At 33.0% G+C, this 15,946-nt stretch overlaps 1 protein-coding gene across 1 annotated transcript in view; it reads right to left on the reverse strand.

The window, feature by feature from the left end:
• Pik3c3 (phosphatidylinositol 3-kinase catalytic subunit type 3) overlaps positions 1–15,946 on the reverse strand; it is a 121,257-nt gene that overhangs the window by 51,048 nt on the left and 54,263 nt on the right. Inside the window, exons 13-16 of the mRNA XM_027935728.3 lie at positions 12,813–12,880; positions 6,381–6,486; positions 4,626–4,742; positions 1,885–2,016 (exon numbers count right to left, since the gene is read on the reverse strand). Of these exons, the coding sequence (XP_027791529.1) occupies positions 1,885–2,016; positions 4,626–4,742; positions 6,381–6,486; positions 12,813–12,880 (423 nt within the window). The remainder of the gene's footprint in view (positions 1–1,884; positions 2,017–4,625; positions 4,743–6,380; positions 6,487–12,812; positions 12,881–15,946) is intronic.

The raw sequence follows: 15,946 nt of genomic DNA on the forward strand, positions 1-15,946 counted from the left end.
TGACAACACACCTCTTCAAAAACTGTGAACTATTTTGTACTGTAACTATATCCTTTTTCATCTACACAAGTTGTTGCTCTATGATCTGTTTCTTATATTATTGCAAAAGTAATGTTCAATACAACTTATGAAATTCCATCACTGGATTCACAAAACCTAAAACACCATGTGTCAGAGACCAGCTCCAATAGGGGGCCTCAGGAGACAAACGGATGGTGAGGAGTCGGCGAAAGGGGGGTGGAGAAACAACACAGACACCAAAGTGAAGGTGCTGAATCCCAATCTTTACTTGTGAAGTTGATCATATATACTTTTCATTTTGGCAGGCTCACAGTACTTTGTGGTTACAAAACAGGAATCATTATTCAAAGAAACAAAATATTACGTAGCTACAATTAGAATAGAAGAATGTATCTTGGCTTATGCATAAGCAAGCATTTTTCCTTTCAGTTCGCGTTTTGCTTTGAGCTGTTTCTGTTTAGTTAACTTTTAATAATAGTTAGAAATGTCCCAACTATTGGCCTATACCTTGACTATTCTTTCTTGACTTACTAGCTGGAACCGGTGCCATGGTTACGGCAAGTAGTTAACTTGTTATTAATTTTAATCAAACAAGAGTAAGAGCACAAACCACTGTGCACAGGAACAAGAAAAAGTTGCCCAGTACCAAGCACTAATCTGTCTTCTTAACATTAATTCTTCTTCTCTAGATTTTAATTTAATTTCTCAAAAACTTCCTTGACAGGAATACAGGGAGTTTTTCATTAGACATTAACAATTTACGCTCCACAGCTGAATCATTGCATTTAGAGCAAACAGATCTATTCTTTAGAAGTAGTTGCATTAATTGGGAAAGTCAAGTTTTTTCCTTCATACTTAATGGTCATATGAGAAATTGCAACTATACTTATTAAAGGAATACAAAAACAAACCAGCCCATTCCCAGAAACATACTGCGCTCCTCCAGAGGATGGACACCTTGCGCCATCCACCTCAGTAGGGCCTTGCCATTGCCTGAGTCAGGGGAGGGGCGCAGCAACCATGTCTCACAGAGATCTTTCTGTATGATGCCCCTCAGATAGTACTGCTTGGCAGGTATGATGCTCAGTCCTTTGTAGTATGATAAGAAAGGCAGCTGCATTCTATTTCTACCTGTGCAACTGGTGGCCAGACCTAAAGAAAATTGAATGTTCTACTAAGAACTAAAAACAAGCCAGGCGTGGAGGTGCAGTCTATAATTTCAGCAGCTCTGAAGACCTGAGGCAGGAGGATGGTAAGTTCAAAAGCCAGCCTCAGCAACTTGGCAAGGCCCGAATCAACTTTACAAGAACCTGTTTCAAAATAAAAAATAAACAGGGCTAGGGATGTGACCCATTGTTTAGGCAGGTGCCCAAGGGTTTAATCGCTGGTATCAAAAAACAGAAGAAAAGAAAATGAAGAAGTTTAATGTTCACAGGAACAAATATTGTGTTGAGAAATGTTGAGAAAAAAAAAAAAGGTGGTGGTGGGGTAACTGGGCCTCATACCTAACAATCTGAACTTTCATGTAAGTTTTACAATTTGTTTATTTAAAAAAAAAAAAAATAGTCTCAAGGGAGAAAAGTAGTTGTGGCTCTGAATTACGAGAATTAAATAGTTAAAAAAAGTTTTAAATAGAGATATATATTTTATACGTTTTGTTTGTAAAAAATGCTTATGTACTCAAAACAAGAAGATCTTCAATGAAACCGTAGTGATAAATGAAAGGTCCTTTTATTCCCTCTGGTATTTCCTAAATCAAACAGAATTAGAAATATTCCTAGTAATGTACTAATTTTCCAAGGTAGTGTTGTATTTTAAAGAATTAGATTCTAATCATATACATTAAAGATACCTCATAATTACCTTAAATAGTGTAGCTGTTTCTGGGATTATTCCTCTAATTTTCACCTGGGGTTCTAAAGGCAAAGGTATGAGTTCCACATCTGACAAATTCATCTTTTCGTTATCTCCAAGCAATGCCTGTAATCTCTCATTCTAGGAAAATGAATTAGAAGGAATTAATTTGATTTAAAAAAGCAGTTCATAAAACATAAAGATAGAAAAACTGATATTAAGATTTTTGCAGAGTATTACAAAATATATGAAGACTAACATAAAGCAGATAGTACATATGTGAGAGAGAGAAACACTTATAAATAATCCATGTAACAAAAGCAGCAGCATGTTTTTATTTTTCTTTTTGGGGGTGGGGGTAGGAGGGTGGCTATAACTGAGCTTTATCCTAGCCTTAGCAGTAATCTTTAAAAGAGTAGTCCCTGGGGGCTGGGGTTGTGGCTCAGTGGTAGAGCACTCGCCTAGCATGTGCAAGGCATGCTGGATTCAATCCTCAGCACCACATAAAAATAAATAAATAAAATAAAGGTATTATGTCCAACTACAATAAAAAAAAATGTTAAAAAATAAAAGACTAGTCTCAAGAATACATTTAATTTGCCTCAAGATGGATTTAAAAGATTTGACTTCTATTTCCAAAGGATTTATGAAGCCAGAGAAAACCTAAATTTTATTTGAAATTTAATTTTGCATGACTAAATATTAACTGAAATTTTCATTATAATGTCCCAATGCATTTTTTGAATATAAGAAAGAAATTTTAACTAACTTGGAACTTGATCTGTCCCTACCTTCTACCTTTCACTGAAGGTAATCTAACTTTTTTAAGATATCATCATCATTCAGTTTCTTCAGTTCATATGCAAATTGAACTGAGCCAGGCTCTCAGAAACTGAGAAATCAAGTCATGGTAAAACAGCTTTCACGTTGTTAAAAGCCCTTTTATTCAGTTTTTAAGAAACAATCTATCCTTTGAAAAGCTGAGAGAGTCTTGCATTCTTTAAACAGATGAGCTTGTACTTTAAAGAGGAAAACTTAACTTGCCAATCCCACTGACACAAAGCACTTCAACTGTAATGCAAGAAGCCTATACCAAAAAAGAATTCTGGAGTTAGGGATATACAGAAATTAAAAAAAAAAAAAAAAGTTTAAAGGATTGACATAAAATTATTTCCTTCCAGTAATACTCCAAATCTCCTTCTGATGATGACAAGTTCCAATTAGAATCAACTGAAAACTGGCATGAATTCCAATACATGCCTTATAAAAATCAATATATCTGCTCCATAGTGAAGTGGACAGTCAAATATACTTATATGAAGAAATGTCAGTTAATCTGACTTTTGAGTTATTCTATCATAACCGATTTCTAGTTCATGTGCTGATAAACAATAAAATAACCAGAAGACAGATAATAAAAGTAAAAATATAGATTCTTCTCATACTGCTATCATGCCAGGAACATAGACATTTCATTTCTCATCTTGGTTATTACAATAGTGTCCTGACTGCTCTTTTCAACTTTTGCCTGCTACAGACTCATTAAAAACAGAGTACTGATGCTAAAACAAAATGCCCCAAAGTGCACACATCAAAGGTGCAGCTTCCCCCGCTGGTGAATACTTGGGATCACAATACTTCTGACCCAGGGTGCGTAGCAAGTATGGATTTATTTATTTAACCATGGTTTGTGATTCTTCTCAACAACAACAAAAAATAGCAACTGAATAAAACATGTTTTCCCTTCATTTTATATCTCCTCCCTAACTAGGTAAATAATATTTCCTTGCTCATATCTTTGCATTTCTTTAAACATGATCCATTGTCTTTGAATTTCTAATTCAATTCTTCATCTTATCCTCTTTCAACTTTCCTCTTTCAAGTCTAGAAAATAACAGTAGATAAGCTGTATTGTGTTATTTTGCAAAGATCAAGCAGAAAGACCTGGGGCTGTGGTTGTGTAGAGAGATTGCCTAGCATTGGTGAGTCACTGGGTTCAATCCTCAGCACCACATAAAAGTAAATAAATAAAATAAAGGTACTGTTGGCCATCTACAACAACAACCAAAAAAACAAAAGAAAGAAAGAAGAAGAAAACCCTGTCTATTATCCTATTATCTAATGGGATCCGGAGAAAAAGAAGATACCAAATAAATCCTTCATATGATTTAAGGTACTGATCAGAAAATGACTTGTGAAGAATAGATACTCATCTACTACTTATCAAGTGGAGGCTTCATGGTTCAAAGATTAATGCTCTGGCCAAGAGAACAGACATGAAGCCAGTGTTGTAACTATTTAACAATCTGTTCTGTAACCTTGAGCAAGTTACTCTTGAGATCTTTGTTTCTCAGAATTCTACACTAAAGATTTCTAGACATACTTTACATATCAAATATATTCTAAAATGACAACCAGTAAAGTATGCATAAAAATATGGGTCCAAAATGCACAGGTACAAATCATAAATCTTAACACTTACTGGTTGTGTGGCATGGACAAATTATTTAACCTCTCTATGCCTAATTTTCTTCACAATTAGGATAATACCTAATTTACAGAATTTGGTTTAAATGCTTTGACATATGTAAACTCAAAAAATAGGAACCCATACACAATCAGTGTTTATAAATGTTCCTGTAATTACATCATAAGAAATTCATATAATCTACTGACCCAATAAGAGAGTGGTCAAAACTCACTATTTTACCATGCCACACCACTTTTAGACATAAACAGAAAGTATTTACCTTTTTCTTGCGATTTCCACTTTCACGCTGGACTGCTTTCATTAGATGCACCAACCGATCTACAAATGTCTGCTGTGCAGCCAGCAAAGAACGCATAACTCTGACAGACTTATCCCCCTGAAGGGAATCAAAGCAAAGGAAAATTAGTTCTATATCGCATGATGATCAGGGTTTCTTTAACAGCATGGATAATCTTTTTTTCTCTTCTAATAGCTATAAACTTCAACACAAAGAGAAACTGAAAAAGATTAATTATTTTGGTTGAAGATAATGAAAAATCTGATATAGTAGGTAAACATCACCAAACTGTTTGCAGTTGAAAATTATCTGTTTTCAGTGAACACTGGTCTAAAACAAAACCTTTTTCCCCCACAAATAACTGTGTGACAAGACAGAATTTGTTCACCCCAAAATGCTTTCATTGACTGATTCAATAAATAACTGAAAACTGATGGTATCTTTAGAAATGTGCTAGGCATACATATATAGGAGCAACTAAGATACTACCTTCGAGAAACTAAAAAATCTACTTACAGAAGAGAGGGAAGGCGCTGAGTATAGTAGCTGAGGTAGTTCAAAGCCAGCCTCAGCACTTAGTAAGACCCTACCTCAAAATAAAAAGGCTATAGAGATGTAGCTCAGGGATAACATGGTTGTGGGTTCAATCCCAGTACGGGGTGGGGGGGTGGCGATGGGGAGGTTGTCAGGGAGATATACCCAAATAGTATCAAAATACATGCTTGTTCAGGAAAACATTAGGTAATTAAAAACAAGAAACTATAAAGTCTTATGTAATTATGTAATAATTGTCAGCTCATAAAATACTGTAAAAATCTACTCTCCTTTCATCTTCCTCTGCCCTGATAAGAGCGTTGGGGAAATGTTATCATCCCCTTATAAAAGATGAGAAAATTTAAGTTCAGAGAAACTGAAATGCCTTCACAAGGTGGCAAAAATTGTAAGTACAAGAGTGAGATTAGAAGACCAACAGCTTATTAGCCAATCAGTTTAATACTAAGATGCTCTAAGCTCTGAGAATTATATACAAACTGAGTCTCAAAGTGTTTAATAAGATGTAATTTAAATTTTAAGAATTCAAAACATGAAACAGCAGGTAAAAGACGCTATGAAGTAAAATTTTCTATAGCAACCATATTACAGAACAATGTTTTCTTTTCACTGACTTGCACCCTCTGCTGGTTGATCTTGAATATTGCTTTATGATCAAAATAAACCAAGCAAAACATGGCCTTATATTTCTCTACAAACTGTTGATGAAGCAAACACTTCAGTTGTATAGGGAATATGTACAATATGTACAATACGAATATTTCTAGATTTCTGAGAATGTACTTAAGCTATATAAGAAAAACACAAAGTAAAATTAAAAAGCAAAGCTTTTATTTTATTTTTTTCCATGTAGAGGTTTATTTCATTAAAATTGGTCACCAAATTTTCTGTAAAGTGTCAAAAAATACATATTTTAGGCCATTTTGGCAACAAAGTTTTCATTCCAAATATTCAACTGCTACTGTAGTGCAAAAACAGGCACAGACAATACATAATGAATGGGAATGACTATGTTCCAAATAACTTGCATATAAACATTGAAATTTTAATTTAAAATACCTTTCATGTATCATAAAGTATTGATCTTCTTTGTACTTGTTTTCAACCACTTAAAAAATGTAAAAATGATTCACAGGACATAATAATACAGGTAATAGGCCAGATCAGGCCCATTTGAATGGTTACCTTTAATAATGCTTGGCTGAATCTTCTCATTACATTCAAGTACATCTCATGGGTCTTTGGATCTCTCTGCTGAGTATCTTGATCTTCACATTCAACTATGACATACCTTTAAAATTACTGAAGTTACTCATATGATGTGAAATAAAACTTGGATTCATATTGTAAATATATCATTCCATTAAAACAGATACATATTTGAAAAAAAATTATTAAATGTGAATAAAGAAATGTATTTTATCATCATTCTCTAAAAAGTGAAAAATTAAGGGGTAGTATGCAAAACATTACATAAACTAACAAAAATAATGTCTTGATTTCTGCAGTACTGTAAATTTTCTAAAAATTTTTCCAACCAAACAAGCCATTTTTCCTATTACTTTATGAGGTACTTAAAGTATCAATATCCTCTGAAATTATCTAAGTTCACATATCTACCAAGTAACTCAAGAAAAAAAGTTACTCAAGTAACAGCATATTTTTGGAGTTAAAAAAGGCTTTGCTATTCTGAAAAACACTAGTGCTACCTCTCATTAACATATTTGAAAGATTAATAAAATGTATTGAGTTTTTTCTTTCCCATCCAATTTCTCCATTTCTCAAAAAAACATATATAATCTTAAATTTTTCTAAAACTGTTATTTTAAAAAGTTAATGAAATCTTCAATGTTTTCTTAAGCATAAACTCCTTATACAATTAAAAGAAATTGTATAACCCAAGATCTGAGTCAGCTCATTAATCATGTGTTTCCAAATGTTCTGATGAGAAAAAAAAGAAACCAGAGTGAATTACATTTAATATCGCAACTTGGTAAACACTGCTTTGTGTGTACATGGCTACATAAAAATGAGAGCAATACCCTATGAACAGTTTTAACATCTGCTAATATTTAATACTGATTCAATTCTATTTCATTTTTCTTTAAACACTGAAGGCTACATTGTAAGTTTTAACATTGCTTTTTCAATAGCTCATGACAAATAGTTCTCACTCTAGTCACAATGGCAATTACTAAAAATATAAGTAACAATAAATTTTGGCAAGGATGTGAAGAAAAAGATTCATTCATACATTGCTGGTGGGACTGCAGATTAGTACAACCACTCTGGAAAGCAGTATGGAGATTCCTCAGAAAACTTGGAATGAAACCATTTGACCAGCTATCCCCACTCATCAGTTTATACCCAAAGGACTTAAAATCAGCACACTACAGTGATGAAGCCATATTACTGTTTTTAGCAGGTGAATTCACCATAGCCAACCTGTGGAACCAACTTAGGTGCCCTTCAACAGATGAATGGATAAAGAAAATGTGATGTATACACATAATAAATATTACTTGGCCAAAAACAAGAATGAAATTATGGCATTTGCTGGTAAATGGATGGAACTGAAGACTATCATGCTAAGTGAAATAAGCCAGTACTAAAAATCCAAAAGCTGAATGTTCTCCCTATGTGGATACTAATCCACAGCAAGGAAGGGTAGGGAGGGGATGAATAAAAGTTCATTGGATTAGACAAAAGGGAATGAAGGGAAGGGAGGAGTGATGGGAATAAGAAAGACAGTAGAATGAATTGGACATGACTTCCCTTTGCTCATAAATGAATATATGACTGGTGTATCTCCACATTATGAACAGTCTTAAGAATGGTATCCTGGGCTGGGGTTGTGGCTCAGTTGATAGAGCGCTTGCCTCGCATGTGTGAGGCACTGGGTTCGATTCTCAGCACCACATATAAGTAAATAAATAAAGGTCAATCAACAACTGAAAAAAAGAAAAAGAATGTTATCCTAATTGGAATGGGTTGTACTACATGTATATATGTGTCAAAATATACTCTACATGTATATCTAAAATGAACAAATTAAAAAAAATAAGAAAAAACATAAATCTAGATCAACTTTCTTCCTTTCTCAATAATGAAATTTAGAGAGGTTTTGTCTTGGCAAGGATGACATAATTATGTGATTGTACAGCTGAGATCAGAACTCGGGACTTTGGGCTCACAGGCCAAAATTCTTTCTACTCTACTAAATTGAATTTCACACTGTTTATTTTTAAAAACCATGTGAAACTTTTAAACCTCCTTAAGTGATAGCAGTTCTCACATGTCAATTCATAGATGCTTTTTATTATCTATTTTACCATTTCTAGGAAAGAATATATTCAGCCATCTAGAAGTTCTTAAGAATAGAGTTCCTGTATTATTTTTCACTAAACTCTCAGCACTTCCATGCCTAGCTCACACAGATGTTCACTTTATTGTAGATTGAAGAAATTACCCCAACCTCATAGATTTAGCCATTATTTTGATATTGATAATTCTCAAGGCTGAATATACACTTAATACCTTATGTGACTTGCCTTCATATTCAACTACAATGATTTTCAAGATACTGCCTGCTATTTTTAACAGAACATGTACAACACTGACTTTATCAAACTGACTAACCCTATAGAGAGTACTATCAATATTTCAGGCATTTGTAGAGCCCTGGGCAAGGAGGCACACAATTGAAACCCAGCAACTCAGGAGGCTGAGGCAGAAGGTTTGATGCCAACCTCAGTAAGTCTGCAAAACTGTATCTCAAAATAAGAAATAAAAAATGACTAATGATTGTAGCTCAGGGTAAAGCACTCCTAGGTTCATACCTCATGCTGAAAAAACAACAACAAAAAAAATCAGCTTTTGGAATGGAAATTTTCAAATTAACAGGATTTACAAACTCAAGTTTTCTCAAAGTCAGGCAGGAAACAAGTTTATAAGAAAAGATGGAGAAGCAGGACTGCAGCCAAACCATATAACCCAATCCTTATCTAAAACTCATTTTGACAATTTTTGTAAAATTTGCAGGCTATACACATAGAGCCAAACTTAACTCACAGTCCCCTGCCTTAAATACGTATACTAAATTATTCAGCAGACACTGGATTTTTCCTATTAAATGCCTTTTACAATGGTTCTATACTATCGAGCCCTCTCTAGAATCTAACAGCAAACAACCTGAAATTTCCAACTCTAAAAACTACTCATTACTTAATTCAGTCATCCTAATTTTCTCTTCTTTAAACTATCTTCATCACATTGATTTAAGTTCTTGACTGTCTTCATCACCTTTGTATATTCAATTTCTCTTCCTGTGTATCTATACTGCAAACTCATTTACAAATGAGCACAGAGATGATCATAATATATAGGACCAACTGCTGTGTTCAGGTCTTTTTGACCACCAAATAAAGACTATGGCTGTAGCTATTTCCTGTGATTAAGGGTATATGTTAATCTTCACGATAATGGTCAAATATCAAACACATCTCATATTATTCAAGTCAAAGTTCTCCCGCAAAGAAAAAGCCCATCTAAAATGACAGTGACATCAACAAATATCAAAGACAAGGTTAGATCAAGACTAGAACACACTGAGTCACTGTTCACGCCAATAAACTAGATTCTACAAAGCACTCAAAGGTATTCCCATGAAGGCTGTCATCTTAAAGTAGAAATGCAGACAAAATTGTCTAGGTACTCATTTTAAGATGACATCAGTGGGCTACCTGTTTCCTGGCAATTTCATTTTGTAGAGTAAATAACCTTTATTACCTTGAAAGGTCTTAAAAGTTATAGAAAGCATGTCAAAGCATCCAAAGTTTACTTTCAATTTCAACACATTGGATTGACTATAAAAATAAAAAACTGGAACGATTTATAGATTCTGATGCCCAACATTTTACAGATTGGAGACTATAACTCCCCTCTGTGGCTTAAAAGGTTGACACTATTCATTTTAAAAGGATTGTCTGTAAAACTATCAGCCCCTAAGGACTTAGATACAGCAGGAATCCTGCTTAAATCACTGCAAAGGGAACAAATAAAAAAAGAAATCCAAAATATTTAAAAGGAAATAACACATCCAATTAAATTTATATTTTAATACATTTGTTATAAGAGGTAAGCTTAGTGAAAGGTATTTCAATTCTTACATTTGATTAACATTTTATATTATTCTGTCCATGTTCAAAGGAAAAGAATGATCATTCCAAACCAACCATTGGAATTTTTTTCCTATAGTGTTATCCTACATTCCCCAAAGCAGTGCCTACTAAAGTCAAGAATCCACATGAATGACCTTTTTCTCCATGAGTATTTCTGAATATATAATATGCAGACTATAAATATGGTAAGAACAATTACTCCTTAGAGAAGGAACACCTGCAATTGTTTCAATGAATCAGAGATATAGTGGGAAAACACATATCAAATCTAAGTTTGATGGAATGTTTAGAAGACTGGAAACTGAGGCTGCACTTTGTTTATTATCTACAGAGAAAACAAAGTGCTCTTTCTGAACAGAAACAGCTACCTTATTGGAAATTATTCATCTAATAAGTTTCCCCATGTTCAGCTTCTTTTAGAATGATTTGCAAGCTGTCCTACTTGAAAAAAAGAGATCAAAGAATCTATCAAAACTAATTAAAATTTTACAATAAAATCTGCTCTATAGTCAAATCCAAAGAATATATGTAATTTCAAAATCACATAATTAGTATATACACCTAGTTTTTATAATAGTGACTACTTTAGACTATAAATTCTGAGCCAGAAAAAAACTTTCCATGAACATTACAAGGGGACAAAATATCTATAAAGAAATTCTCAGTAATGAATTAAAAAAAACCACATAAATCTGAATTTTAAAACACTTAAGATAGAAATACTCAAAAACTCAGCAACATGGCCTACTCATTTTTTCCTCTAGTTTCCTTTACCTATTAAATAGATTTTCAAGAGGAAATATTTTTCTGTAATACCAGTGAACAGACATACACATTACAATTCAAACTGGTATATAGAACATTAAGAAGCAAAATGTTATATTAAAAAGAAACAGAAATTTGGTAATATGAGAAATTCTAAGTAAACACTTCTAAGGAAAATATTCTATAGATATATCTTCAATGGCATACTAAGATTTAATGTGAGGGAAATGTACTTTTATGAATATTATATTAAACTGCTAAAGCAAAAGCACGGAACTATTTTTCTTCCCACTACTAAAGGTCAACACTGGGGCAAAATAAATCACAGGTTCCAAACTATCCACAGGCAATTTCCACAAAAGGAGAAAATGACTGATTTAATTAAAATTGTTGATACTGATTTTTTTGTGTAGTAAAGAAAACCAAAAAGTCTTAAGCAAATATTGTTAATGTAAATAAAAGCACCTTGTCAGTTACCAGAGGGCTCTGATTTGGTTATCTATTTCTTGGCTACAGGGCGGCATACAGGATATTCTTTTCAGAGTATAGGAGAACGGAGTTAAGGACTGATTCAACCCATAGGACAGTTTCTCCAAAATGAGGGTAAAACACAGTAGTATTTTGTTTAATTTGCTCATGAAAAGCAGAATGCCTTGTTGTTATTTTAAAATAACGAGCTTTAGAATGCATATCTACTAATTTGTACTTTTTAAGTTAAGGCTACAAATTAAACAGTAAGATTAGATCAAAGATCATTTTTATAGTCAAGCCAAAAACTATGTCAAGAAGTTTAAAAAGTGTTAAGTATTTTGTCAAATATAAAGAAGGCTTCAGGTAGAGCTGATCCGGCTGGCTCTGTCCTTTGTTTGCTCTGTAAAGCTGGATATAACTCTTTTACCTAGTGTTTAATCCTAATGCTTTCTTTTATTGAATCTAAATACTTCTCATGGTGGTTTAAGCTACTTGTCTTCTACCCTTCAAAATTCTATAACTTATAGATGGAGCCATGCTTTATGGTAACTGTGTCGCAGGAAGTCACCTTTTCTGTAACTCAGTTTCTTTTTCCTTCCACTCACTGAGGATACTGTTCTTAGGTAACACAGAGATAGCTATACTTGCCCCATTCAACTACACAGTAAAAAATAAGACAAGCTCACTGAGAATATGCCAAAAATGGCAAAGTAACAGATAAATGATCTCATTCTAGATGAGGGCATACCAAGTTCAGTTATGGTATACTTCTTTATGGCATACATTCTTATCTTTAAAATGAAATAAGGTAACTTTGAATTCCAGTTTTTTATTTTTGAATGATTCAAATGTTTTGGTAAATAATGTGAAAACACACTCTTAAAAATTATATAAAGTATCATATATTATTTAAATAGCACAAAAGGCAAACAGAAAAAAAAAATTATGAAAAAAAGAAAAGAAGCAGTAGCATTAGATCACCCAGCTATATCTTAGCTCTTGAAAACATAGTAAAAGGAAGAGAAGCAGTGATGTTAACAAACATTTCCACAAACATAGCCATAAAGAAATGCACATAAATATAAATATTCTATCTAGGCTTTTAATGGTTGTTCACATCTTAATTTAAAATTGTCTTTATGTACAGCATGGTGAAAAATAGTTCTTAAAAGGGATAAGAAACAAAATTATTTTCACATACCAGTATAAATAATTAGCCAGTGTTGAGTTTTTGCAGGCTCTTGATATCAAGAAGGTACAAAGATCTTGCTGAAAAAATAAAAAGAAATGTATACATATTACCATCTGCTATCAACAGGGACAGGGGATAAAAGAGCATACATTGGCATATGAGCTTTCAGCTATGTGTCTTAAATCATGGTTCAGATTTTCTTTCATCCATTTCTTTCATCCCTTCCTCATTCCCCTCCTCCATCCATCAACCCATCTATCCATCCATCCATCCAATATTTATTCTAAATCAGAAAACATAAAACAAGTTAGCATCATGGTTCACAGTCCCTGGTCCTTCTGGAACTTCTGAAAGGAGAAAGACATAAAAAAAAAAAAAAAAATGGTCACAGAAATAATTAAGATTAAGAGGGCATAAAAGTTAATGATGAGGACATCACATTTAAACAAAATCAGGATGATACTATATACAAAGGCCCTGAACTTGGTTTGTTCAAGGAATTTTAAAAGGGCCCAATGTTGCTGAAATATAGTGAAAATTAAACAAAGAGGCTGAAAAGATAGAAAATGCAAGATGATTAATGTCACATTACTGAGTATGGATTTTACTTGAAAAGTAATGCATACCCAATGAAAGATCTTAAAAGGAGAGTGGGATGATCTGATTTACAGTTTATGAACATGACTCTGGTTGCTCAAAGTAGTACAGACCTGAGATCAGTTAGGATGCTATTATAGTACTCTAGAAAAGTAAAGAGAGAGTGACAGAGAGAGAGAGAGAGAGAGAGAGAGAGAGACAGACAGACAGACAGACAATGGAACAAGACAAGTTTAAGAACTATTTTGTAAATATAATTAATAGGATTTGCTAATAAAGAGGAAGTAGGAAGGAATAATAACTCCCAAATTTCTGAATCTAGCAAACAGGCTGATTTATTATGTTGCAGAAGGAAATTTCATATAAGAAGCAGGCTAAGAATTGAAGAGACAGGTATTTTGAAATATTGTTTGAAATGTCTGACAAATATATAGCGAAGGGGATGGGGTTGTGGCTCAGTGGTACAGCACTTGCCCAGCACATGCGGGGCACTGGGTTCAATCCACAGCACCACATAAAAACAAAATAAAGGTATTATGTCCCACTACAACTAAAACAAAATGTTTAAAAAAATATATACAGTGGAGATCAACTAAGTACTTGAATATATAATTTGAAACTTAAATGAAAGAGCTGAGCGAAATGTTAATCTGAGTAAGTGTAAACTGAAAATATAGGATCCTAAGGAACATTAAGACATCAAGCAGAGGAGAGAGTGTTGATGAAGGAAACTGAAAAGAAACAGCGAGGTGACAAGGAATGTTTGGTATCAATAAAACCATGAGATGCTAGTTTTTCAAGAAGGGATTATTTGGAAAACACTCAATGGAAATGAAAAGATGTGCAGCCACATTAAAGTCATTCAGTGATTTACTACAGTGAGTTTTAAGCAAAAGCCAAAATGATGTAGCTTAAAGATTGGAAAAGAAGGAAAAGATGAGTATACAAAAACAACTTTGGGAATTTTGATTGTGAAAGTAAGAAAATAAGTGTTATTTATGAGATATGTCAAAGGAAAATTAATTTATTTTGCTTTTCTGGATTTTTAAGATGGGGATTCTAATACATATTTGGATATTTCTATCAGAAAAATAAAAGAGCTGGCTGAGGTTGTAGCTCATGATAGAGTGCTTGCCTAGGATGGGTAAGGCCCTGGGTTCAATCCTCAACACCACATTAAAACAAATAAACAATACAAACAAATAAATAAAGGTTAAATTCTTAAAAAAAAATAAATAAAAAGGATATCTTTACAGGAAACTGTTTCTTCTGTGTAAGAAGAAAGAAGGAAAAAATGACGAATTCAAGTCTATTTATTAAGTGGTCCATTAGTGTCCTTTAATTATGAAACAGAATTGTTACCTGGAGATTGAGAGACAGGGTAGTAGGAAATGAAGAATAAAGTACAAAAGAGTCACTAAAAGGCAGGGAGATTCATCATCACCTAGAGAAATGTAAGATGGCAACTGCATTAAATCCCATCTGAGGTTTGTGAATGTAACATAAACGTACAGTGATACTAATATGCGAAACTATGCATTTTTAAATAGTGGTATTCAAGCATAAAGAAATTAAGTAACTAATGAGGCTTAGCAAAAATTGAGATTTTGCCAAAGGAAATGAAAGCACTAATAAGAGAATGACTAAAGTGATGAGCCATGGGCTACAAGTATATTCAGAGGAAAGCAAACACTGAAGAAGGCTGATGAACAAGAAAAAGGACAGGAATTAATGGATTAGACGTTATCAATGCAGTAGTGGTACTTAATAGCTACAGAAATCAGAGGTTGTTGTCACAGGTGGATGTGTCAATGCTTTCAGTTGTGGGTGGTAAGAATCGTATCTCCAATTTTAGAATCTGAATGTGCCCCCCAAAAAAAATTTCAATAAGGAAAATCCTCAAGCAGAAAGCTATAATCAAAGTTGGAATGCATGAATGAGTTCAAAAGGAAGAATGCAGGCTTCAAGATTATCTTTTGACTATGTTACAAGGATGTCACATTTTTATATAATGATGTATATATTTAAATAGAAAACATGTTTCATTTGACACTATGCTTTTTCTATAAAATTATTCACAAGAGAATAAATAGGGAAGAATTAAATTTTTAACAACTATGAAGCATTTTACATATGTGATGCAACTTTTTAAACTCAATTTGGATAACCAATGCTTTAAAATTTTTAAACAATTTAAATAAAAAATACTTTAGGAAAACAAAATCATCTCATGTTGCAGGTGACAGGTACCAGAAGGAATGGTGCATAAGAACCTAAGTATCCTTTGAAGTAAATATTGTTAAATATTAATTGAGTATATACAATAATAATAACAACAATATTACTTAATTTAGAGATTAAAAATAAAACTAAATAATCATTGGGAATAAAAGGACATACAAGTAGAGAAAGGGTATGTACTGTTCTGGAAAAGAAGAATACCGATTATGCTAAACTAAAAATTAAAAACACAAGTAAAATATCCAGCATAACCAATAAAATAATTGATATCACCAATATGATTTACAAACTAGGGTTGAGGTAGA

This window comes from Marmota flaviventris, chromosome 16 (assembly GCF_047511675.1).
Source record: "Marmota flaviventris isolate mMarFla1 chromosome 16, mMarFla1.hap1, whole genome shotgun sequence".
In the NCBI taxonomy this organism is placed as follows: Eukaryota; Metazoa; Chordata; class Mammalia; order Rodentia; family Sciuridae; genus Marmota; species Marmota flaviventris.